Below are 26,975 nucleotides of genomic sequence, written 5' to 3'. Positions count from 1 at the left end.
ATGCTAATCGAAAGATTGATGGTTTGAACCCACCCTATGATGCCAAGAAAACCCACTGTGGCATTTCTATACTGTGGTTCCCATGAGTCAGAATCAATTCAATAGCATCAAGTCTTTGAGGTTTTAAATCAAACTTATAAAAGTGTGCTAGACTCACAGCCTGGCTTTATTTTTGACCCTTCTCAATTGCCCCTCTCTCTGGGGGACCTACAATGGGGTCTTCTGGGCCGCCATCTCAAAAATGGCTCTGATTGATTTTTCTTCATTAATAACCTGATTCAGGATATTTACCTGTTCATTTGTAAAATGATCATTTCCCCCAGGGATGATATAAGCACCAAATAGGGCAGTGATCTTATATGTTTTATTCCATATGTATCATCACTCAGCACCTAGAATGGTGTATAGTCCTTATCGGGCACCCAGTAATTGGGTGGAAAATAGATAAAATTATACAGTCACTCCTCCCCGTCATGGTTAGGTTCCCCAAACTGGGTCATTTTGTGAAAATAAGCTATTATGTGAAAATGGATGACCTCACCAGACCACAAAATGGTGCATGACTGCATCGTTATAGAACTGCCAAATTGCATCATGTAGTGGTTAGATCAGCAGTTCTCAATCTGTGGGTCGCGACCCTTTTGGGGGTCGAACAACCCTTTCACAGGGCTCACCTGATTCATAACAGTAGCAAAATCACAGTTATAAAGTAGCAATGAAAATTTTATGATTGGGGGGGGTCACTACAACATAAGGAACTGTATTAAAGATTCGCGGCATTAGGGAAGTGAGAACCACTGGATGAGATATTATGCCAACTTGTTGGTGCTTGTATGGAAGAAAGGGTGGTGTCCAGCCTATCAATCAGCTGGTAGCCTGGTGATGCCTCCTTCAGGTTGTGGCCTTTTTATACGAGAGACAATCAGAATTACTCTCTTGCCCTTCATCCTGCTTGCTTGGATTTTGTGTCTGCCTGCAGGGGCAGCCCTGCATTAGCCACCAACCCTGGGAGTTGTCCGTGCCCTGCCACGTTCCCACTCACCTTGGATCCAGAATCTGCCCCCACTGGCCTGGGATCTCCCTGCTTCCAGGTGCACCTCTCCGTTTCACCGGTCTACAGCTACATGAGTCTGGAGAGGGCTGCTGCTAGCACTGGGCTCATGAGCTTGACTTTGACTGGCTTCTTGATATAAAGTTCTTTCTTATACATATGAGTGTTTTTGCTTCTGTAGACAACCCAGCCTAACACACATCACTGCATAAGAGCCAAACTAGCAATCACGGCACAGCCAAGTTGACCCAAAACCTTCCCAGCCAGTGTTACTCTAGCCTAGCACCTTGGTGTTCATCACTGCCAGATGTACACCATTACCGTGCAAAATAGTCAAACCAAATTTTTACTATTGTAATAAGTGTGAAATGTCAGCTGACAATATAGGTAAGTGAGGAGTGGGTGTATAGTCCTCATCTGTCCGCTAGTTGTACCGGTGGTGGGGGAGGGTTTGCATGATACTATTGTTCTAAAAGGTATGCCATGGGTATTGCAAATACCAGCAGGGTCTCACCCATGGTAGAGAGGTGTCAGTGGAGCTTCTAGACTATGAGAGACTAGGAAGAAAGGCCTGGTGATCTATTTCTGAATATTATCCATGAAAACCCTGTGGTTAGGAACAGAATATTATCAGACGGAACTCAAACATGTGGATAGTCTCAAATATGGTACAGGACGTGGGCAATCTTTCATTCTGTTATACATAAAGCTACCAAGAGTCAGAGCTGGCTCAGCAGTGGCTAACGACCCAACAACAGACATCGTGCCAATAGTGTGACATTTTGCTAAATTGATGTTTTAGGAATAAATTTAAGCAGTTCTGACTCAATATAAAGTTCCTTCTTCACATTAGCTCTCTTTTAAACCTACGAAATTGTTTGCTTTTGGCTCCAAAGACGAACAAATCAAAAGCTGTCAAGTTACTCCCGACTCTTGGCAATCCTGGAAGTGCTAGAGTAGAACTGAATTCTACGGGGTTTTCAGTAGCTATGTGTTTTGGCGGGGGCGGGGTGGTGGTTGGAAGTAGATCATTGGACTTTTATTCCAAGGCAACTCTGGGCAAATTCAAACTTCAACTTTTTGTTTGGCAGCCAAATGAGTTAACTGTTTACCACACCCAGAGATTCTGCTGATGCCTGGTAAATCTGGCTTTAGAACCCTTGCTAGACTTTAGCTAGGAATATTGAAAGTACCATGGACTACCAGGAGAACAAACAAACAACTGTCTTAGAGGAAGTCCAGCCAGAGTGCTCAACGGGAGCAAGGATGTTGAGGCCTTTCAACGTGGATTCAGGAGGGGCTTGTCCCTGGAGAAAGCTATGTGTGGTAAAGGAGGGGAAACGGGAAGACCAGCAGTGAAATGGATTGACACAGTGGCTGCAGCAATGGGCTCAAACAAAGCAATTGTGACGATGGTGCAGGACCAGGCAGTGTTTCGTTCCATTGTACATGGGGTTGAGATGAATTGGAACTCACCTGATGGTGCCTAACGATGATATCAGCAGACTTTAGCTTCTACGCTCCTTTGAAGATTTCACAGGCCAAGCAGTTAAGGTCTGAGTGGAGGAGGTAAGCAGCCTGAGGCCTGCATCGCCATCCATAACTGGGATGATTAGTGGTACCCAGCTGAGGATGGTGTGGGAACTAAATAAGTGAGCATCTGTACAGCACTTACATCCTCTTCCTCACTCTCCTCTTCTCCATTAACATAAAAATCAAAGGCCAGTCACGGTAGAGTGGAGAGGAGACCCTTACAGTAATGCTGCAAGGCTGTCCATAGGACAAACATGCTATTGACCTACCTCTGAGGATGGGCTTCTCACCAAAGCTCCAGATACTGTACACAGTGTTGGACAGCGGCACCTCAGGGATCAGCTCGGCCAGCAGGTACCCAGAATACCAGGCACACAGGGAGGCGAATAAAAGGAACAATGCCTTCAAACTGCCTGGAGACAAACAGCAAAACTTTGACTGTGGCTTTGCCTGGTGACAAATGCCACTAGACACCCCCCACCCTGTGTACTCCTGATTCACACCCCAGGCTTCCAGGCCAACACACATCCTCCGGCCAGCAGATAGCTCTGAAGAGAGGGTTATTCTTGGAGCTGTCATTTCCAGGGGGAGAGGGTAAAATGAGCAAATGTAATAGAAATACACAGGCATCAGGACGGGAGGAAGTATCACCAATAACCTGTGATAAGCAGATGATACAGCCTTGTTTGCTGAAAGCCAAGAGGTCTTGAAGCCCTCGCGGACAAAGAACAACATTTCTTCATAGCCTCCAGTATGGGGTAAATCTGAATCAAAGAGAAAGGAAGTGCTTACAACTTTTTGAGCAAACACCAAGAGGCGCAGTAAAGAAACAGAAGTTGTCCAGGATTTCACTCGACTTGGATCCGAAATCAATGCCCCTGGGGGCAGCGGTCAAGAAATCAATATGTGAGTGGGCTTTGGCCTAGCAGGGGCCTCTGTGGTTAGTTGGCACCCTAGGGATTATGACGAGGCTCTGTCTCCTCTAGCTCCAGCTGTGGGTGGCTTGGGGCGGGTGCCTGAGTTTCTGGGTAGAGGCTCCCAGACTCCATTGTTAAACTGGCCTAAGGGTCTCTCTCTCTCTCTCTCTCTCTTTGTGTGTTAACTTCCTTGAATTCCAGAAATTTGAACTCCTAATAGATTCCCCCGGCCTGACTAATGTATAAAGGAAGAGAGAGGGTTTCTCAAAGGTGGGCTCGGGTTGGAAAAGGCAGTGGAGTGAACCGTTCTTGGTTTATGAACTTTACCCTTGAAGGGTCATTGTAGGGTGATCTGAGAATGTGCAGTTCTAGATTTGCTCCGAGGCCTGCTGGGGAGGAAGAAAGAGGGAAACAAACAAACAAACAAACAAACAAACAAACAAACAAACATGTCGCATGGAAGGTAAGCCTGCTGCAAAAGACTGCTTTCAGGTTCTACAAAGCCAAGACATCACAGTTGGTAATGAAGGTGCACCTGACTCAAGCCAGGGTCTTTTCAGCCACCTCATCTGTAGGAGGAAACCAGGCAATCATAGGAGATGATCAAATGTAGGGCTACATGCAAGCTACTTAATGGGAAAGCTGACGTCTTCGGATCTGCAGGCACATGAGGCATATACGGCAGAGAATCCAAGGGAGGCAGAATGTTCTCTACACCAAGCTTGTCTGTGTTTTAAGTAGTTTTATTGAGATATAAATCATATTAAGAAGGGTTGTACATCTATCACCAAAATCAACATTGGAACGTTTTCTTCCTTCCTGTATGCATTGCTGCTGACTCCCTTCTGTGTCCCCAGGTAATTATTAATCCGGTTGCTGTCTTTAGAGACCCACCCATCCTGACTTCCCTGTACAGAAATACAGGGCAAAGACAACTGAAAAGGACCTGGCAACACTGACCAAACAAACCAGAGAAAAACCTCACTGGACAAGCAAGCAGAAAAGATTTAAAAACCAGAATAAATTCAAGATGGGTCAAAAGAGCTATCTAATGAAAAGGTGTTACATTCTGGTCTAACTTTAGCTGCTAAAACCCACTTCACGATGCTCTTGGTCAAGGTCAAGTTTTGATCATTGCTGTGAGTTTGGACTGGGGGCTTCCTTCCATGCCGATGCAATGATTCTCCTGGCAGCTTTGTGACTCGACAACTAGCTCCAGTCCATTCCCAGGGCTGGTTAAATCCAAGCCTCTTATCAGACTGGGAATACCACCCTCTGCCCGCCTTCCCCGGGCTCAGCTCTTCATCCAGCCCCTCTTAATTTCTAGCACCCAGAGATGTCTCATTATTCCTCATGAATTGAGTGCCCTTGGTGGTGCCATTAGTGCTCTTGGCTATTAATTGGAAGTCTATCCAGAGGCACCTGGGAAGGAAGGCGTGCCAATAGACTTCCAGGGAACTTTTCACTGCAAACTGAATGCAGCCCAATTCCCACTCTGTCACTTGTAGGGCTGCCATGAGTCAGAGCCAACTGGTTGGCAACTGGCTTGTGGCAGTGGTAGCTCAGCAGTGGAATTCTTACCACCCATGCGAGGAATTCTCACCACCCATGCCAGAGACCTGGGTTCCCAGACAATGCACCACGCGCACTGCGGCCACCCACCTGTCACAGAGGCTTGTGTGTTGCTGTGATGCTCAACAGGTCTCAGCAGCGTTTCCAGACTAAGAGCCGTCATTGGATGCATTATGGAGGGGGAGATCAGATGGCACCCCGGTGACACACTACACCCAATGTCTTTACAAGAATCCAGAAAAAGTTCAAGAAAGGAAAGAGAAGCCTGTGGAACACAGTTCTACTCTAAGTCAGAGGTGGCCCCGAGAGATGGTTTTTAAGTGACAGTGCCGGGTGCGCAGCTCACGGGCTCTGGTTCCCCTTGTGATCTGGATTCTCTTATTGCACATTTCAGCACACACACACACACACACACACACACACACTGTTCTTTCCAAAATGTCCAGTTCTTGGAGAGCTGGGACATTAGTCAGGAGTGGTTTCCTCTTGTGGAATGGCGGAGGGGGTTGGCATTATATTCTCTGGGGCTGGACGACTTCTTAAAGCCGGATGAACTGATGCAGAACTCAGGATTAGACAGCAGAGGGCTGGGCCCTTCCCTCTCCCTACAGCTTCTTGCTTGTGCTTCTCACTTGTCCCTTTGTATGGGTTCATTCCTTGGCCTGGCAACCTCCCCTCCAGGTCTCTCTAGATCCTTGGGGGTCTCCCTCTTCTTCCTGGCTCTCCCAGCACAGTCGGTACCTTACCTCCGTGCAGCTTTCTGGTTCTGCCCTGCTGTTTCCTATACAGGAATACTACTCGCCCTTAGCACAGCCCTCAGGCTACCTGTCTAGGTCTGTACCCACAGGACTAGGAAAAGGTACACGATGTTTCAGAAAGTTCCACTGGACCAAAGTGAATGAAAGGAAGGTTTTGGCTAATCTTGGGTTCAAAGGCAACATCAGTCCATGTTTCTGTATGGGTCAGAACACAGCTGGGCTGTGCCATCCAATTCCATACTAGAGAATGTCCAGGAGCCCTGGTGGTGTAGTAGTTATGCATTGGGCTCTGAATCAAAAGGTCTTCAGTTCTAAACCACCAGCCTCTGCTCAGGAGAAAGATGGGGCTTTCTACTCCCATCAACAGTAACAGTCTCAGAAACTCACAAAGGCAGTTCTATCCTGTCCTATAGGGTTGCTATGAATCAGCATCAACTCGATGACAGTGAATTGAGTCAGAGAATGTTCTAGAAGCCATGCTGCACATGAGATCTCTGAGTAAGGACTGCAAAGAAACTGGATGCTATCTTTCTGATGTCTAAAGAAGAAACGCGTCAAGCTTTTTCTCCCTCATGGAACAAGGGCAGATGGGTGGACGCAAAGGAAGAAAATGAAGAATGAGCGAAACACAAAGGAGAGGGATGAGCCACATGACAACCCGGGTGTCCTAGTGCCTTAGTGCTGCAGTAACAGAAGCACCCCTAACGGGAGGCTTGAATGAACAGCAAAAGTCTTTTCTCATAGCTTGAGAGGCTTGACTCATGAGCTCCTCAGATCTCTGCTCTGGAGGGAAATCTAAGTTTCCCTCAGCTTCGTTTCCCTTGCTTCTTGATAGTCTCCATCTGGCATTGCGCTTCCTACTTCTGGGCTTTCTTGCTAGTAGTAGGACTATAGGTAAGGTGACCAGACGTCCCGCCTTTGGGGGGACAGTCCCGATTTTTAACATTTTTTCCTGCGTCCTGCGGCATTTTTAAAAAGTCCCGATTTTTGGAAAGAATGCACGACAAGCTAGGATATATGGTTTTCGGCTGCCATGTGGCTATTTCACCAGGATATGAGTTTTATCAATGGTGTCCCGCTGGTGACCGCTTTACCAATGTTAAAATCTGGTCACCTTGACTGTAGGGTCAATCTGAGTCGGCATTGACTTGCCGACAGTGAGTTTGATATGGTTGGTTTGCTTTCTTGCTACTGTGCTTAATCTGCTCTTTTTATCTCCTGCAAAAATTGATTTAAGACACACCCTATCCTGATATGGTCTCATGCACATATGAAAGAATAGTTTATTCCCACATGGGTTTACATTTATAAGTACACACACACACACACACACACACACACACACACACAAACTGCCATCAAGTCAATTCTGACTCATAGCAGCCTTACAGGACAGTGTAGAACCACCCCTGTTGGTTTCCAAAACTGTAACTCTTTATGAGAGTAGAAAGCCACCTCTGTCTCTCTCAGAGCTGCTGGTGGTTTCTAACTGCTGACCTTGTGGTTAGCAGCCCACAGCAGAAGCACTACGTCACCAGATCTCCTCCATAGAAATAGGAATTAGGATTTACAGCACGCAGTTCCATCCATACAGCACCTGCCTTGTAAGACAGTGAGGCCCTCGTCCAGGGCATTCTTTTTCAAGGCTCACTGGAAGGCAGTAAATCTCTTTGCTTGGGGAGGGGTGCAGCTGATGACCTCCAGCTTGAGAAAAGCTTGTGTTCCTTGGCAGCTGGTGGCTTGGGGAGCCCAAACTCTAGTAGCAGAGTTATTTGAGGGCAGCTCCACAGCATGCAAAGAAGATGGCAGCACATGCTGGTGGGAATGCAGTAGCAGCCAACAGGGGTCTGGCACAGCCACAGAAGCATTCTAGAAAACCAAAGGAGGGCAGGGCCTGGGGGACAGGAGTCCAGGCAGGCTGTGCCAAGTGAGCTGTGGCCCTACCTGTCTATGGGAGACATGCCTAGATGAGGAGGTCATTCCCTGGGGATAATAACAGTGTGGATGGTCCACGAGGCTACCTGACAACCTGACACTAGAGCAAATGTGGGAAATCAGTGACGTTTCTCCCTGGAGACTTGGCTTTGGCACGTGTGCGTGTCCTATCCTCCTCCCTGCCTTCAGATCCTCAGGGTCTCAGGTGGCCCTGACACTTCACTTATCTTCTGGAGGAGAGCTATCTTCAGCTTACTTTGTACTAAGTCAGGCTATGGTAGTGGCCGCCTCGGTATGCGTCCCACTCCTGAGCAATGGAGCCACCAGCAAGAGGCAATCCGGAGCCAGAAGAACACTTACTGTGGATGGGGCTCTCTTCAAGCTGAACTTAGGCAATAAGGAAGCTGCTGTCACTGCAGGCCTGGTTCCCATGGACATAGATCCCCCATCATGTAGACGGCCACACATGTCCTCTCTGATGCCCCCCCAATGTAGGTGGCTACAGGAGCGGGTGGTTCCACTTGGGCTCTTGACTTCTCTGTGGTCTCTGGGCTCTGCCAGACTTCAGTGCCCACTGCCGCTGCTGCCCTGTCTACAGAGACTTTTTTGGCAGAAGAGATGGAAAGGTTTTTTGTTTAAAATAAAAAGCATGTCTGGCAATGCCAAAAGTAGAGGTTAATTACATGTTTATTATTGAATTATACTGTAAGGTCTTAACTACTATGCCAACAATTTAAATCAGGAAGAAATGCTTTTTGCATTTATATCAAGGACATATTAATTCTAGTGGCAAAACACAGACAAAAGACCAAGTACATCTATATGTACACACACACACACACACACACACACACACACACACACACAAAGACTAGATGTTCTACCTGCTCCTACTTTTGCTAATTTGGCCCATATGTTTACTGTTAGAAAACTGATCTTACATACATGTGAAGTCTGATTTTCTGATGGGCTCTTCCCACATTTTTAAACATTACATGCAATCTGTTGCAATCTATAAGTTATAAACAAAGGATTACAAATAATATTGGAAATGAAATTTTAAAACAAAGTCAGCACAGACTTACTATTACCCCAGCGAAAGGTTGAATAAACCGTGTCCCCTCTGTGGCGCATCTCAAAGCAACACTTCGACTATGAGAGGCAAGCACTGCTGACCGGGGGAGATCCCAGCCCCGCAGGGCCAGACCTGTAAAGTGTAAAGTGTTTCTGGTTTTAGCTACAAGGGGAAGTGAAGTGCCTTGTAAGTTATTGACAAGCTAAATATCAGACCAGGGCTAATTCAAAGACAGATTGTGCCAGTCTAAATGGACATCTTTGAAAGGGTTGCTTTTGAACACCACTTTGAAAGGGCCACAAGACATGGAGAAGAATTAGAAGAACTGCTGTGGTTGCCCAGCCCCTCCACACTCCCCACCCTCATGCCGCCAACTCATGGCATCCTTCAAGAAAACCAACCCCTGCTGGCCCGCACCAGTCCCATGAAGGATTGCAGACAGGACAACTGCGCTTCGTAGGTTTTCCACGTCTGCTTTTCAGAAGTAGGTCACCAGACCTTTCTTCCCAGTCCATTTTAATGGAAGTTCCACTGAACCTGTTCCGTATCATAGTACTATGCAAGTGTCCACTGACAGATGGCCACCTATGAGATAGGTTGGCCAGGATTGGAACTAGGTCTGTGGCAGGGAAGGTGAGCATTCTACCACTGACCCACTCTAGGCAAACTCCACAATGGCCAGTACCAGTGAAGAAATGGTGGCTGGCCTAGCTTATTTCAATTATTCAGTCCTAACAGCCTTCTTCTTCATGAACTTGTGGGGAATAAACTTAATGTGAGGTTCAATTTTGCCAGCAGGCTCCCCAAATACCTGGTGGAGACTGGGCTCCTAAAATCAAGTGAGGTGGCTTGAAATTTCTCCAGGCCAACATTCACCACAATCACACACGCCCATGTGAATACAAATAGCTGCTCTCCCCTAGCTATGTGGGGTAGAACCGCATGGGCCAGGAATGAGTCACCAGCAATGGAGCCGCAGCAAAAGGATATCATTACAGACATACAACACAGAAATATTTCCAACTTCCAAAATAGCTGTAGTGAAAGTCAGCATCACAATTGAGGTCTCTTTCTCAAGATAGATAGATATCTCCATCGATTTATCTTATAAGTCACATGTTACCCAAGCAGTATTATTCAGAATTCAGGTGTTTAAAAAAGGGGGGAAAAACCCACATTAAGGTATGCACCTTAAGATTTGGCTTGCTAAAGCCCGCCACGCAGTTGATTCTGATTCAGGTGCATCAGAGTTGAACTGTGCTCCACGCGATTACAATAGCTGGGTTTTCAGAAGTAAACTGCCAGCCCCTTCTTTCCAGGCACCTCAGGATGGACTAGAACCTTCAGCCTTGCGGTGGGCAGCTGAGCTTGTTAACCGTTTGCCCCACATGGGGATTGCGTCACTTCGGTCATACAGCAGAAGAGGCAGGGTTGAGGAGGACTTTCTGGAGTGTGCCCTGCACACGACCAGCACGCTGATGTGAGAGGAAGTCCCGACACCATTCCATCGAACACCCTCACTGTAGAGAACCTGGGATCCGGAGAGGAGCAAGTGACTTGCCGAAGAAACCTGCCAGAGAACTTTCTATTGTTGCCCAAGAAGACACGCTGCTTTGCTCCAGAAAGAGCCCAGATTCCTCAGATTATCGGAAGAAGAAAAAAATTCTTCAGCAAAACCAGTGAGAGAGTGTATGCAGATGACAGAAGCCTAGCAGGGCGCCACCTGAACCCCAGAACACCCTCAAAGCCAGGGCAGAGACCACAGCAGGGAAGGCAGGCGTAGAGAGATGGAATTTTGAATGAAATCATTAGGGTATCATTTTTCTTTTCTTTCCTCTTGCCTATTCCCTCCCGCCCCCCAAAACCTTCTGCAATCGGAAACCCTTGCACCAGTGGGGAGAAGAGGAACAGCTTTACGGCAAGACGCCACAGAGCAGTTATCATCAAATCTGAGCGCCTCTTCTCAGCTCCTGGCTGAGCTGTCTCACGTTCCCTCAGGTAGCATGTGGCCTTCTCTCTCCCGGCCCAGGGCTTCCAGGTAAAGAGGAGCCCCTCTTGTGAAGCCCGTGGCGGGCTGTGGTCTGCTGGTGCTCACCCAATGCCTTCCTGGACCCCCTGCCCTATGCCAGGCAGTGACGGGCTGAATGTGGGGAAACGGCATGGAAACTCCTCCAGAAACCCCAGTCTATTTTCCTCTTCTGGAATTGATCAAGTTCACACCCCCACCCCCCCTACCCTCTTCCTAATTTCAAGTTTAAGAGACGGTGAGCCCATCTTGGACAACCCACACCTTTCTAGCTCAGCATGGTCTCCTCTGAATGCCATGGTCCCAGGAAAGGTGAGAGGGGCACCGCTCCCTTCCCTTCATCTCCTCAGTGGGTAGCCACACTCACCCCTAGCCAAAGAGTAGTACATCTTCCAGGTGCTGCTCCTGCCAGCTGCCTCGTGCCCAGTGGGCTGATGCCCTTCACCTGGCACCCAGGAAGAGCTCCCAGGGACTGGACCACAGGGCTAGACACACTCTCCAGGCGGGTAGGCCAGCAGGCAGGGAGCTGCTGGATTGGTGGGAGGCTAGCCAAGCAGGTGGGGCTGGGCAGGGGCACTGAACAGTGGGATGGGCCAGTGCAGGCCAGGCAGCTATGGCAGGATAAATACACAAGGTGGCAACAATGAGCTTCCTGTGGGGGCTGTCCAAGGATCACAATAGAAGTTATCCAAAGAACCAAGCTTAGTCTGCACCGTCGCCCCAGGATCTGACTAAATGTTTCACAAGAGGAAATGACTGCAAAGATAAGTCTGGCTTAGTGGTTACATGTTGTACTTCTAACTGCAGGGTCAGAAGTTTGAAACCAACAGCCATTCCAAGGGAGAAAGATGAGGTTTTCAACTCCTGTAAACAGTTAGTCTCAAGAAACCCATGGGGCAGGTCTACCTTGTCCTCCAATAGGGTCTCTGAGTCAGTATCAACTCCATGGCAGTTGAGTTTGGTTGGGGTTTTTATAAATGACAAAATCTAGTCCTAGCTAGGCTCTGGATGGAGTCTATCCCTGCTGCCCTAGCCTCTCTAGGAACCCTGGCTGCTCTAGAAGTCGTGCTGCTCACTCACTGTTTGTCCAGCCCTGAGGAGGCCCCACCTCACTTTCGACCAGTGTTGACTGACTCAGGAAAATGAGCAACGATGTACCAGGGCCTTATGATCGTGGTCAGAGGACTACAGAGTCCACAAGTGAAGGCCCACACAGGTGTTTGTTGCCTCCTGAAACCCCAAACCCAGAGCCAAGCCTGGGTGTTGCTGTTGAGTGAATGCTGACTCTTGTTGACCCCATGTGGTGCAAAGCAGAACTGTCTGTGGGGTTTTCTTGGCTATCATGTTTAGGGCAGCCGATTGCCAGGTCTTTCTTCCGTGGTGCCACTAAGTAGACTTGAACCGCCACTGTCTAGGTTAGTATCTTTCTTCTGTACCAGTGCAAGTAAAGTGGCCCCTGGCCACCAAGGACAACGTGAAACTCCCAGGTAGTCAGTCACAAGAGCAGAGCGTATGCATTCAGAGGCGGGGTTTGCAAAAAGCCCAGGCTACCTACCCACTCTGGAACTGGATTGACCGTTGTTCTGCTCTGCTCCTTAGAAGTCAGGGGATCCTGTAGGCCAACCGCAGGGGACTTTAGTCTAGCCTGGAGACACGCAAGGTCCTTTGGATTGCCACCAGGGGGCTCAGCCATGCCTCTCCCTCTAGCACTGTCCGGTGTACACTATCTGCCCTTATTCTTCTTCACTAACTTGCTGCATCCCGAAATCAGAAAGAGTTAAAAGACAGGGACACTCCCCCCCCCCCTCCCCCCAGGGTTAGGAACCCATCCCAACCACCCAAGAAGTGGCCCAAGGCCTGAGTGTGGCCCAGGTCAGTTTGGGTGCTACTGTTGATTTGCTTTATGGTAATAGATGTCTTTCTCCAGGTACTCCGCATGATGATATTTAGCAAAGGCACACTCAAAGCAGGTCATCAGAGATGGATTTAGTTTCATCTGCAGGACTCTCACGTCAGTCTTTCATGTACCTGACATCTAGTGGACCTTTGTGTTTCTAGATTTATTTCTTTAACTTTGTTCCCAGAACCCACTCCTCATCCCCAAGGACTATAATAAAGGTAACTACTCAAGTTGTCCTTAGCAGTTCCCATGAACTTTGAAAGAACATATGTTCCACTTCTTGGAGTGCCTCTGTATCGATATATATGCAAAATGCTATGTGCACTTAGGTAACTGGAAAATGAGAAGAAACCTACAAGGCCAACAGAGAGAGGAATGACTGTTTCAATAAATCAAAGCACTCAAAACCAAGCTCACTGCCATTGAGCCCATTCAGATTCATAGGAAGCCGTTAGGACAGAGAAGAACTGTGGGTTTTTGAGATTGTAAATCTTGACAGGAGTCAAAAGCCGCGTCTTTCTCGCTCAGAGCATCTGGTGGTTTCCAACTGTTGACCTTGTGGTGTTCTGCAGCCCAGTGCATAAGCCACTATGCCACAAGGGCTCCTAGATAAAGTACTGTTTAATTGTATGGAATTTTACTCAGGTAATTGAAATGATATGTATCAAGATGCCATGTTACAGGTTGAGCTCCAGCCCTGCAGTAACTAGGTGCACAAGGAGATGAATGCTGCTGAAAATTCCTACCAGGCTGCTCTAACATAAAACTTCTTTCTCATGAAAATACACCCATCACTTCTCGGACTGCAGGTTCTCCAGGAAGAAAGCGGCTCACAGGGAAAAGTTAGGTCTAATTGCCAGAGGAACCCTGGTGGTTTTGGATTGCCAACCACAAGGTCAACAGTTCAAACGCCGCAGTCGATCCAAAGGAGAAAGATGAGGCTGTCTGCATCCGTAAAGATTCACAGCCTCAGAGACCCTACAAGTCAGCATCAATTTGATGGCATTGGTTTTGTTAGTTATAAGCAGGAACCATTACTTTGGGATGGTGTGTTCACAAGGCGATTCCTGAAGTACAAGGACAGAGGATTTTGATATAAATAAGAACTAGGAATAAACCCCAAACCACACACAAAATCCGATTTGTTGTTGATATTGTACATAGAACACAGACATGGAATGCACATTGAGTGGGAAACAAGAACACAATGTCAACTGTATACACAGAAAGACTGGGAAGAAACATATAAAGAAGAAAGAGCTGATGCGGTTCCCTGACACACTATAAGGTCACATCACTGGACTAGTAACCAAAAGTTCAAAAGTTCAAGCCCACCCAGTGGTAGCTCTAAAAGAATGACCCAGATCTGCTGCCAAGAGGACACAGCCATGAAAACTCTAAGGAAAGTTTGAACTCCCAACCCTTTGGCTAGTCATTGAGTGCTGAACCACTTGTGCAAACCAACAACTAAGTACTAGCATAGAGTGTCACATGTAAATACACACAAACTTGGCTCATTCTTCTTAACTCCTGAATTGGATCTATTCCATTATTGGGATGGTGCACCAGGCCTCAAACTGGTTGTATTTTTAATTTTTTTTTTACTTTTCAGATGCTTTAATTGCAGAAAAGCTTTAGTTCTATGAGTCAGGAATTATAATTATAATAACAAATGAAGCAGAAAATTAAGCTTTCTAATATTATACTTAAGGGATCCTATTGTTAGGTGCCATTGAATTGGTTTCAGCTCATAGCAACGCTACGTATGTACAATGAACAAAACAATGCCTTGTCCCGAGCCATCCTCACAACTGTTAGAGCTCATTGTTACAATCCATCTCGTCAAGGGTGCTGTGCTTTTTTTTTTTTTTTTGCTGCCTCTCTACTTCACCAAGCATGAAGTCCTTTTCCAGAGAAGGGTCTCTCGTGATAACATGTCCAGAGTGTGAGACAAAATTTTGCTATTCTTACATCTAGGAATCATTCTGGGTATAATTTGTCCAAGACAGGTCTGCTTGTTCTTCTGGCAGTCCGTGGGACTTTCAATAGTCTTGGTCAGTGCTATGATTCAAATGTATAGATTGTTCTTTGGTCTTCCTTATTTAATGCCCAACTTTCACATGTATGTGGGGCAACTGGAAATACCATGGCTTGGGTCAGGTGGACCTTAGTAGTCCTTAAGGTAGCATACTTGCTTTCCAACACTTAAAAGAGGTCTTGTTTATCCATAGCATAGCAGCAGATTGACCCATAGCAATGCATCCTTTATCTCCTAACTGCTGCTCCCATGAGCAAAGATTCTAGTTCAAGATGGTCAATGCCAATCTCTTTCAGCTCACTAGCACCTAGGATATCAATCTTTTTTATTATTATTAAAAAATTTTATTGGGGGCTCTTACAGCTCTTATCACAATCCATCCATTTATACACCTAGTGTGTCAAGCACATTTGTACATATGTTGCCATCACCATTTTCAAAGCATTTTCTTTCTACTTGAGCCCTTGATATCAGCTTATTTTTTCCCCACAAATTGTATTTTAAGATTACTTTTCATCTTTTCTCCTGTAAGTGATCCTGAAGTGAATACCCCTACGGATCTACATTTATTAAGATGGATCTAGCATAAATTCCTAGAACTGGAATTACTGAATAAAAGGGTATATGTATGATTGTTATTCAAAATCATATTGCTACTAGGGTTCCAATTCATGCACACATAGGTTTAATCCACACAAAATGTGTTTAAGCCCGTCTCTACAACCAGTAGATGGCTGCAACGACACGCTCAGACACAGGAACAATTGTGATTGGGCACAAGATTAGGCAGTGGTTTTCTCCCACTGTACATGGGGTGGCTGTGAGTCAGAATGGACTCAATGACGTCTAACAACAGTGCCTGTGTGTGGGGGGTGGGGGTGGGGGGGTGGGGAGGCGGGACGGACTTTAAAAAGTTCTTGGGAAATGAAAAATAAGGGAATTTTTCCAACACTTTTTTGAAACCCGTTTATTAATACACACAAGTACACACTTAACACATTTGGCTGCTAACTGAAAGGTTGTAGCTTTATCTAGAGTAGTCTATCCAGAGTCATCTTGGGGGGGAGAGTCCTAGTGATCTCTTGCCAAAGACCAGCCATTGAAAACCCCATGGAAGACAGTTCTATTCACACAACAGGGGATTGCTAAGAGTTGTAGTCAACTCATGGAAATTGGTTATGTGTACGTATGTGCAATTGGTTATTTTAAATAACTGACTACCTGTTTTTTTTAAAATCATTTTATTAGGGGCTCATACAACTCTGATCACAATCCATACATACATACATTTTGTAAAGCACATTTATACATTCATATTGCCCTCATCCTTCTCAAAATATTTATAATTTATAAATTATTATTTTGTCATATCTTGCCCTGTCCGACGTCTCCCTTCACCCACTTTTCTGTTGTCCGTCCCCCAGGGAGGAGGTCACATATAGTTCCTTGTAATCAGTTCCCCCTTTCCAACCCACTATCCCTCTACGCTCCCTGTTTCGCCACTCACACCACTGGTCCTGAAGGGATCATCCGCCCTGGATTCCCTGTGTTTCCAGTTCCTATCTGTACCAGTGTACATCCTCTGGTCTAGCCAGACTTGCAAGGTAGAATTGGGATCATCTTGGTGGGGGTAGGTGGGATGGTGGTGGTGGTGGTGGTGGTGAGGATGACTACCTATTTACAGAGGGCAGCAAGTCTGAAATCTGTAGGGCAGGTGGCAGGCTGGAACTTGGCAGGACTTCTTGGTTGCACTTTGGAAATGGAATTCCTCCTTTTCTAGGAAACCGTAGTGATTTGCTACTAAGATGTTCAGCCCCCACTACGGAAGGTGATCTCCTTTACTGAGAATCAACTGAGAGTCAATGATGATGACATCTACCAAACCTGGGCCAGGAGTTTTGACCAAATAACTGTACACCACAGTCTAGCCAAGTGGACACACAAAGTTTAGCATCACAGTGTCCAACTGAGTAAACCTCTGTGACTGCACTGAGTAAGGCCTGTAACACACTGTCCGCTAGTATATTCCATGGTCTCCTCTAGTCCCAGGCTATAGGCCTCAGCTGACACTAGGTAAACATAACCATTTTAGTTTAAGTCTGAAATACAACTAAGGAAGGTAGAACTTCAGGCTTTAGAGGTCCTAAATGCCAGTTTGATGATATCAAACAGCAATAGTAAAAGTTCCTGTTTATTGAACTTCAACAGGCTTGGTCCTTGGTCCATCATGATGAGGACCCATTATGCTTGTTCTACAGTGGTGGCTTATGTGTTGTTTTGCTGCTGGAAGCAATGCCACTGGTAAAGCAAATACCACCAGGGTCACCATGGGGGATTGGTTTCAGCAAAGTTTCCAGACTAAGACTAGGAAGAAAGGCTTGGTAATCTAGTTCTGAAAATTAGCCAATTAAAATCTTACAGGTCTGACTTGCTTGCTTCAGACATGATATCAGGAGGAGTCAGTCAAGAGAGGAGATCGTGTTTGGTGAACATGGGGTAACAGACGCTCGGTGAGATGGACTGGCACCAAAGCCACAATGATGCTGGTGACTATGAAAGTGACACCGGTCTTCTCTCGAAGAATAAGCCAAGTGCATTGTTCTGATGGAGACAAATTGCTCAGGGCAAATTCCCTAATATTTTCCTCACCAATGAAGTTTTCCATTTTCTTAAAACTTCTTTGGAAGGTAATTGTCTTGTGTCCTTTGACACACAGCTACCAAGATTACCTCTTTGGAATTCCCCAAAACAGTCACCGTAGCCTTCTGAACTGACCACTCTGCCTTGAGTTTAACTGGCCCACCAGATGTCTTAGGAGGCCACTACATCGCCTGTGTCTTTTTCTCCGGTGCAGACGGGTAAATCCAAGACTAATCACGATTCTTTCCATAAAATCACCTTCATGAGCTTTGATCTTGCTTAAAAGATGCATGGAGAGAACAGCTTTAACCCTATAATGCCTGGATTTTTAATGTCAGGAAAAATTTTTTTTGTTTTTATTCTTTACTTTCATAGTTATCAATATCTATATTAATATACACATTTAATTAAATGTTACAAAACTGTCACACTCAGTGTTATAGGGCTAACTAAGCTAGCGGATGTCCGCACAATGCAGTTAACACGCATTTAGTCAAAAGCTTGCTAAGCTTGCTATTGAAAATGAGTGAGGTCCAACTTCAGTAGCGACGGCAGCAACTGCACTCCTACAGTCTTCCACCTGTTTCTGAGCTCTAGCCACAATGGCTTCACTCCTTGAGACGGACAGTCTTCGCTCTGCGCATCTTCTGAGGTCTTCCCGAGCTTTAAATGATCTGATCTAAAAGCTCGTCTTATGTGACAAAGCATTCCTGCAGACTTGTTGCAAAGCTTCAATGGTTTTGGAAGATGTCCCTTTGCGTTTTGTTAAGCAATTTGATATGGACTTTGTGTCTTTTTTTCCCACAGCACAAAAATTATCCTATTTCTTTGAAGCCACAGGAACAAGACTTAGAGAGGAGTATAACTGAGACAGCGTGTCTGCAGCCAGATGTGGTTTGTAATAAATTCATACATGTATGACTTGGAACCCCAGTACTTTCTCACCGCCACGGAATCAACTCTGACTCATTGCACTTCTCTAGGGCGGGGTAGAACTGTCCCTCTGGGTTTCTGGAGCGGTAAATCTTTACAGGAGTAGAAAGCCTCATCTTTCTCCTGTGGATCAGCTGGTGGGTTCAGATTGCTGACCAACGTGTAACCCATTATGCTACCAGGGCTCCTGGAAAGCTAGTGGTGATATTCTTTCACTTACACTGATACAATCTACCTAAAAGAAAGCCTTTGGGGTCTTTACACATTTTAAGAAGATAACCTGAGGTCCCTAGGTAGTGTTGATTGCGCCTAACTACTAATTGAAAAGTTGGTCATGTGAACCTACCTAAGGTGCTGCTGAAGAGAGGTCCGGTGATCTGCTTCCATACAGATAACAGCCAAGAGAAGGTCATGGAACCCAGTTCTACTTTGTAATGCAGGGGCCACCAGAGTCAGCATCAACTCACGGGCAAGGGAGTCCTAAGAACAAAAAGCCTGAGAACTGCTGCTTCACACTGCTGATTGGGCCCGTCAGTGGAGACATTAGAATCCATGAAAGAAATTAACTTGAATGAGGAGACAGAAAGCCTCAATTAATCAGTGTCCCACAGCACATGTATAACAGGATTTAGAGTAACTTATTTAATACCTTGAGCCTCGGTTTGTTTGAAACCTGTGAGATGGAAACAATGACATCCTTTTAAGGATAATTCAAAAAATTAAATGAGATCATGCATGCAAAGTACTAGCAAAATATGAATTGAATTGTATTACCCCAAAAGATCTGTTGAAGCCCTATCCTCTCTATCTGTAAATATGACCGTGGTTAGAAATAGTCATTTTCGTTTGTTATTCTAATGAGGCCTACCAGAGTAGGGTGAATCCTAAACCTCATCATTCTGCATTACAAAAGGAGCACACTGGGTACACACACACACACACACACACGCACACGCACACATACATGCACATGTGCACGGATAATACAGATGCCAAGCTCTGTCCCAAAAAGGCCATGGAGCATCCAGGGATGCAGACAAGGATTCTCTCCAACAGCTGATTTGGATTCCCAGTCATCAAAATAGTTAGACAGTAAATTCCTGTTCTCTAAGTCCATCTGGAAGTTCATGGTGGTGTAGTGGTTACACATTGGGCTGTGATTCAAAAGGTCAGCACTTTGACACCACCACCTTCTCCAAGGGAGAAAGGAATGCCTATTCCAGTAAACAGGTAGTCTCAGACACTCACAGGAGCAGAGCGACTTGTGTGATAGGGGCACCACGAGTCAGCATCAACTCGATGGCAGGGAGCTTGGGTGACACAAGTATTTAAGAGCTGGACTACAAACCCACCCAGAGTATCTCAAAAGCAAAGCCTGACAATCTGCTTCCTCAACAGCAGGGTTTTCAGAACTGTTCTATTTTGCCCACATGTTATCACCCTGAGTTAGAATCCACTTGACTGAAACCAACAGCAATAACAAACCTCCTTTGTTATGGAAACACTAGATAACTAAGGCACAGAGACAAATCTGCAGCTCCTAAGCTCTGACTCTACTGCATGGTTTATATAAGCTGCACTTCATCTCACAAGGCTCTGAGGCAGCCAGAGACCCCTTCGTCTTGGGAGGGAAGATACAGAGAATCTTGGCCAGCTGACCAAATACCCTGTTTCCCCAAAAATAAGACAGTGTCTTATATTAATTTTTGCTCCCAAAGATGCACTAGGTCTTATTTTTCCGTGAAGAATACGGTACACATTTATTGTTTATTGTTTTATTAAAAGAGACCTCACACTTCCTGTCTGCTCCGGCTGCGCTGCGGCAAACAGTGAGCTGTGCTGCAGTGCCCGCCACTACGGTCCAGAGTTACGGTAGCTTCTGGGGGCCTTATTTTCGGGGAGGTCTTATTTTCGGGGGATGCCTTAGGGATGCCTTAGATTTCAGTGAGAGGCAAACCTGTGAGTAGGTCTTATTTTCGGGGAATGTCTTACTTTCGGGAAAACAGGATAGGAAAGCAAACCCTTCTCATGCCCTGGCTCACACGCTGGGAAAAGCCTTTGGTGAAGGGATGACTCCACAGAGTTCCTCCAACCCTGGGGAAAAATAAATGCTCATCTTCCCAGAGGCAGGAAACCCACAGGGAGCAGCTCTGTGGAAGTTAGAGGGCCAAGTTCAACTCAGTTCAATTTGATCAAGGTTTATGAAGCACTTATGAGATTCCACCACCACCCATCTGTCAGGGTGTCTTACTGAGGTGGCTTGCATGTTACTGTAATATTGGAAGCTATGCTACCAGGCTGTCTTTTCAAATATCAAGAGGGTCCCTGATAGTGAGTGGGCAGGTGTCAGTGGAACTTACAGACTAAGATAGACTAGGAAGAAAGGCCTGGTGATCTAAATATCGGCCAATGAAAAACCTCTAATACCAGTGCTGGAAGATGGGCCTCCTAGGTTGGACAGTACTAAGACTATATCCTGGCCACAATAATAGACTTGAACATACCAATGATCCTGAAGGTGGAGAAGGACTGGACAATGCTTTCTCCTGCTGTAGGTGGGCTTGCCATGAGTTATAGCAGACTTGATGGCAACTATAACCACTGCCACCACCATAGATGCCAAGCACTGTTTAAGCCTAAGAAACACATCAGTGAACAACTCAAAGACCCCCACACTCATGCAGGTATTGTTCTAGTACAAAGCTATGCAAAGTCCTTGGGGGCACACTGACCTGTGGATGGATGCGAGTAGCAGCAAAGGAACGCCCTCAGCAATAGAGAGGGTGGAGAGTATCAATGATCCCAGAGGTTCTGTGCCTCTGAGTGGTACTGAGGATGCCGGGGCATGTGTGATGTTGTTGTTAGGTTGGCTCTGACTCATAGTGGCCCTGGTACAGAAGACTGTAGCACTGACTGGTCCTACCCGTTCTTGCAGCCATGGCGTCAATCTGAGTGCCTTCTCTTTTTCGCTTTACTTTATCAGGCATGATGTCCTCCTCCAGGGACTAGTCTCTCTTGATAACATGTCTACAGTAGATGAGACAAAGTCTCACTGTCCTAGTTTCCAAGGGGCAGGCTGAAAGGAAATAGAAACTAATTTAAAAAAATTTAAAATCAGGATTAACAGAAATTGCTGAAAGAGTTTATAATGCCTGGAGAAGCAAGCGAAAGGGCTGTAGCCCGAACTGTAATAGCCGCCTTAAAACTGTAAAAGCCGCAGGTCAGACCCCACGGAAGCCTATAAAACCAAAGACAGGGTTCAGATTCAGAGTAGGTGACCATTAGGAAGGAACCAATGTGCATATTATAAAGAAGAAAAGCCATTGAATGATCATAATAATTAAATATTAAAACCATCAAGAGAAAAGTTGTGTTTGTATTTCAACAAATGATGAAAAAAATGTATACATTTCTCTTTGGAGTGTCTACCTTAAGCAGGCTGTCTCCAGATATTCCCATAAGGACAGTCTCAGTCAGAGACCTGATAATTTCTCCAAAGACTCTTGAACGCATGTTTTTGGCCAAGCTGACCACAGTGCTTGCTGTTTCATCTAAAGCAAGTGACGATCACTCTTATTGGGCTTACAGTCCTCATACAAACTGTTAAACACCATTTGCCAGGACCTGTGGTTTCCACCAATGACACTCAATGAACTCCAGGACCATCGGAAGATGGAAAAAAAAAAGTTGCTTTCTCAACAAGAAAGGATGTGCCTTGAACTTTACTTGGGTTATAACTCATCCATTGTGTGTGAAATCAGCAAAAGGTTGCTTCAAGCTAAAATGCAAATGTGAATGTCTTGGTTATCTGTTAGTTGGACTAATTAAAGATGTTTCTCCTTAGCAGGAGTAACTTTTGCTAGATATAAAAATAATGACAAAGAAAATAACAAATTTTGAAAAATGTTCACTTATCATGAAATTGTACAAAAGGAGTGGCCATTATGCTGTCAAAGGCCATGTTAAAAAATATTAACAATTCTGTCACTTTTGTTAATGGGGCCCTCATAAAAATTGTTCTAAAGGTATACATGCAATTATTTGTATTTATTATGCAAAACTTATGTATTCAATGCTATTTGGAATTATACAGAATCTTCTTACTGGGCTAACACTAAGAGCTTAATGGCATAATGGGAAGGTGGGTTAGACCCTCCTCAACTTTTTGTTTTGTTTCCATCTTTTGTTCCCCTGAACACTGGGACTCCTAAAAATTGCTTGTAGCTACTCAGCCAGAGGTCAGATAAAGCTACACTGTTCACTCAATTTTTTTCTGGAAAACATGGAAAGTGAACATTTTTAATTGCTAGAAGTTATCGTTGGTTAATCCTGTCTAAGATGGCAAAAATTAATACAACAAATGTAAATGTTAAGCTAAGGGGGCAAAAAAGTCCCTTAAACCTCTTTCTGACAGAGACCATGCTGCTTGGTCAAAATAGCTGACAGAAGGCACTGCCTGGCTTATTGTAGTCAGGGGCCTGAGGCCATATTTCATGTTGATGAAGTAGTTTAAATAAGGATTAAAATAAAATAAATAAAAATTAAGTTTGATTGTTTAAAGATTAGGTTTAGGATCTAGCTTTACTAGATTGTTTTCTGTATTGTTTTCTTTTGACTATTGTTATTAAAACAGTAATTGATGAAAATAATGATTGAAAGGGAAAAAAAAAGGTTGTAAGCCTACTTGCTTTTGACCATCAATTTGAATCTTTAAAATGAGTATAGGGCATGCTTGCAGAGCAGGCTCTCAAAAGGTAAGTCCCATCCATTGCTTTGAGTGCTCTGGACATTTGCAGACACTGGCAAAGACTGCTATTGGCAGAAGAAAAAAGTACCCTTTCGGCTTTTTACATTTTAAACTAGTGGTTTGTGCCTAAAGCTAAGGAATTTTAAAGTCATGAAGGGACCTCTCCTCTCTAGGACTGACTGTTAAATGGAACCTGTAAGTAGCCTGAAATGCTTGCGAGGCGACCACCTGGGTCCACTTATTGCATGGAAGTGGAAAGAAATGCAGCAAAAAAAAAATGCGTTCAGACTGGTCACTAACACTTGTGAAGCTGGTTCACAGGAACTAAAGAAGAAGATGAGAGCAGGTTGGTTGGTCTCAAGCTCATGGTCTAGCCCAAGAGAGCTAAAGTTGTTAAAGATCTGTGACTGGGCCCATGGTCAAAAGGCAAGGTAACCAATGGGCATCCTGGTGGGACCAAGTGAGGCGGTCCACATTAAGTTGACCAGAACCCCACCAGATGAAGATAACATTTTTGAGCCTGTGAATTGGTGCATGTTGCTGCTGACTTTATGGACAGCCTGTCCTGATTTTACTTTTCTTATGGGTTCAGACTCACAAGGTTCCAATCGGCTTAAAGACTCTTCACATCAAAGAACATGCTTGTCTCCTCAGAGCACTAAGTTAATAAAAATTGGACACCCAAAATCGGGGGGATAAAGGTATATATATGGTAACTGGCTTACAAACTTTCATAGATGAAAACATAAAATATTGTTGTTTTGCTCATTTATAAAACATTATGTTTAAATAAGGCTGGTACATTTCAAACTGTATGTATTTTAGTTTCATCTTGTTAAGAGATATTGTCCTTGTTTTGAAAATTGTATGTGGCTAAAAAGTTGTGTAAAGGTGTCAAATTAATTTGACACCGACCCCTTCATTGTTCCAAGGACCCCTGCAGGCAAAGATTCACCATCATCATTTGCTTAAGTCCCTGCAACCTTACAAATTGTCCAGCACCAACTCCACAAGTCCTTGAGAATGGCAGTGTCCCCGCCACCAGCAAGCAGCCATTCCAATCCGATGCCTGTGCCTTAGTAAAGCAGTCGTGCCCACTGGGCTGACACCACGTTGAAGAACGCCCTTTACCATCATGCTCACAACTCCAACCACAGTCAAGGTGGACGCTCGTTGCCTGTGCTCACGCCTAGCACCACAAGGTTGCCTTGCCTGACGCAGAATCAAAGGTTCATTCTTCCATCAAAGGCCCCTTAAAGGATGACTATCTCGGGTTTCTTAATACTGTTATCTCAGTCTAGGTTTTCTGCATATTGTCATCAGACTATTAAAATGTGTTACGAGAGGGCACAAGTGTATTTTAAGGCTTTCCCGGAAACGTGGTTTTCTTGCTCTTTTTACCCTACCACCTGCTTGTCTGCTTCCATGTTTAACAACTAGGTGTTGTAGGTTCCACAGCCCCAGCTATCTCTGCCCTCATCACCCAGAGCCACGGCTTACAGGGCCTCGCCAGTATAATTAATGCAAATATTAATGGATTAAAAGCCACCATCCTAAAACTGTCAGAACAACTGAAGTCCTTAGCTGAAGTAGCCTTGCAGAATAGACAAGGTTTGAATTTGTTATTTCTTAAACAAAGTGAACTATGCACTGCTCTTAAAGAAAAATGCTGGTTTGGGGATTGTATGAAAAACTCTCAGATAGTCTGTAAAAGTATAAAAAAAGGATGATAAAAAATGGAATTTATAGGCAATTGGTACCAACAATTGTTTAATTGGTCTTCTTGGATCACTACCTTAATTACTGGTCCCCTATTATTATTAATACTAAAACTTTTCATTGGACCACACATTATTAATGCATTAATAGAGCTCATCCAAAACCTATAGGAGCTAGTAAGCATATGATATTAAAAACTCAATAAAATCAATATACAGCCCTAAATCCAGAAAAAGTTGCTGATGAATCAATTATTTGATTCCCAAAGAAAAACGGCAGGGAGTGAGACAGACAGCCGCTGTAACGCCATCTTGTTGACTGCTGAATGACCTGCCTCCTTCCTCCTCCCATCTCAGACAGTCCCACTAGTGGTTGATTTTAAAATATACTCTTATGTTCTCGTGATTAGAACATTGTAATTAATAATATTGTTCCTTTTGATGTTGTAACCAGGATATTACTATTCTTATTTTATTAACCAAGATGTTATAATTAATGCTGCATCCTGTAACGCTCACTAACTCTAAAGAATAATAATATTAATTTTGCTTTCTGCTTCTGTCCACACTTGCTTAAGTCTGAGACAAATGATATATGAATTTTTGCCTTTTAGAGATGGTAGAGATGGGCTGAAATGTCCACTGGGGACAGCGATCAAAGAGTTGCTTTTAGATTCTCACAGTACAGTTAGAACCGAATAAAAGATTCTTTTACATTTTAGGACATTATAGTGGCTGCCATTTATTTGAACCCACATTTTTCTCTCCTCCTTGAGGCATTTTGTCCTTTCGTCAGTCTGTTTCAGGAACACGACTCCTGCCACTAGATTCTCTTCCTTTTATTCTCTCTCGCTTCATTTCTGGACCACTGGGGGTCCTGTAGGGACTCCGCTAGATTTGACCAGCTCCACGGAAGTGATCCTCCTCGGTTACCCATTTTTTTCCACTCACACAAGGAGGAGGTACAACTCAGCCATTGGAGACCTGGATATCTAGCACACTCTGTTAGGAGATTCCTCTGTTTTTTCCTCACTTTTAAGTTGGAACAAACTCAGAGAATTTAAGAATAGCTAGCTGTGTTAGGCAGGGTTCTCTAGAGAAACAAAACAAGGACACTTATGTGTACAGAGGGCTCAGTTCAACACACTGTTGTGGAAAAGTTAATATACTGGAAGTCTTTCAACTCATGTGGGCATCCAGGTCCAAGGTCAAGGAAGCAGACAGCGGAGTCTTCCCACAGGCAGCAGACAGCAGGTGGGTCAGCAACAGCTAGTAGCTTGGGAGCTTAGCGAGGCAGACCCTGATGGGATCTGGAACTCAAACAAGGTAACAGGATCCACCAGCCTCAAGCTCCAGCAGTGTGGAGAAGCAGGTCTCAAAGGAGCCTCAAGTTCTAGCGACACAATCCATGGGTTGGCTTGGCCCACAGGTGGTGTAGCACACAGGTTAAGGCAGAGAAGTAGCTAAAGCAGCAGCAGGCTAGTCCGATCACCAGGGAGCAAGAGAAAAGGGGCGGGCCTCCAATAAAGTTGGGACCTGCTTAAACTCCGCTCACAGGTTCCTATTGGCCTAGATGGCACAATAACCTATCACACCAATTTATAAACATACGTAAACTCCTAAGGTGTTTCACCCAGGGAAATTTATAAACATTTTGTTTCTATCAGAACCAGGGCACAGGGCCCGATACCCTTGAGGGAGCAGGCAAGCAGATGAATCCTGTTGTCCTTGGCTAAATTTGCACTCTTTTTTGTTTTATTATTATTTTTAAATTTGCACTCTTCTTGCTGCATTCTTTTGATACTTGAAGGCATTACAAATAATTAGGGTTTAAGGCCAGGGCTGAAAGAACACTAAGAACCATGGGCAATGCCACCAGTGAACTCCAGACATCTTACAGTATATGTTATGGAATTTTGTAATAGGATTTTCCGATGATTATGGAATAAGACTGTCTAAAAATAAGCTTAAAACTTTTTGCCAATTATATTGGCCCAGCTTTGGCATGCTGTGGCCAGATTCGGGATCACTGAATCCTGAGTTGGTCCATATAGATGTTGCTAATAGTGGCCAGGAATTCAGAGCATCCAGATAAATTCCCATATATAGATCAATGGTTAATTGTGGTTCAG

At 44.9% G+C, this 26,975-nt stretch overlaps 1 protein-coding gene across 5 annotated transcripts in view; it reads right to left on the bottom strand.

Annotated features, from left to right (window-relative positions):
• Positions 1–26,975, bottom strand: part of FAM3B (FAM3 metabolism regulating signaling molecule B) — a 96,115-nt gene that overhangs the window by 52,352 nt on the left and 16,788 nt on the right. For 3 of the 5 annotated variants that reach the window (XM_045284760.1, XM_045284761.1, XM_045284764.1), the window contains exons 2-3: positions 3,243–3,348; positions 2,854–2,993 (exon numbers count right to left, since the gene is read on the bottom strand). In XM_045284760.1, the coding sequence (XP_045140695.1) occupies positions 2,854–2,993; positions 3,243–3,348 (246 nt within the window). Of the gene's footprint in view, positions 1–2,853; positions 2,998–3,242; positions 3,349–26,975 lie in introns of all 5 variants that reach the window. The other 2 variants (XM_045284762.1, XM_045284763.1) reach the window with 2 other exon arrangements.

The sequence above is a fragment of the Echinops telfairi genome, unplaced genomic scaffold (genome assembly GCF_000313985.2).
Source record: "Echinops telfairi isolate 266 unplaced genomic scaffold, ASM31398v2 ScPeMD7_7469;HRSCAF=8507_0, whole genome shotgun sequence".
Classification (NCBI taxonomy): domain Eukaryota; kingdom Metazoa; phylum Chordata; class Mammalia; order Afrosoricida; family Tenrecidae; genus Echinops; species Echinops telfairi.
Note: the sequence above shows the minus strand (reverse complement) of the source record. Positions and strands in the feature narration are given on the sequence as shown.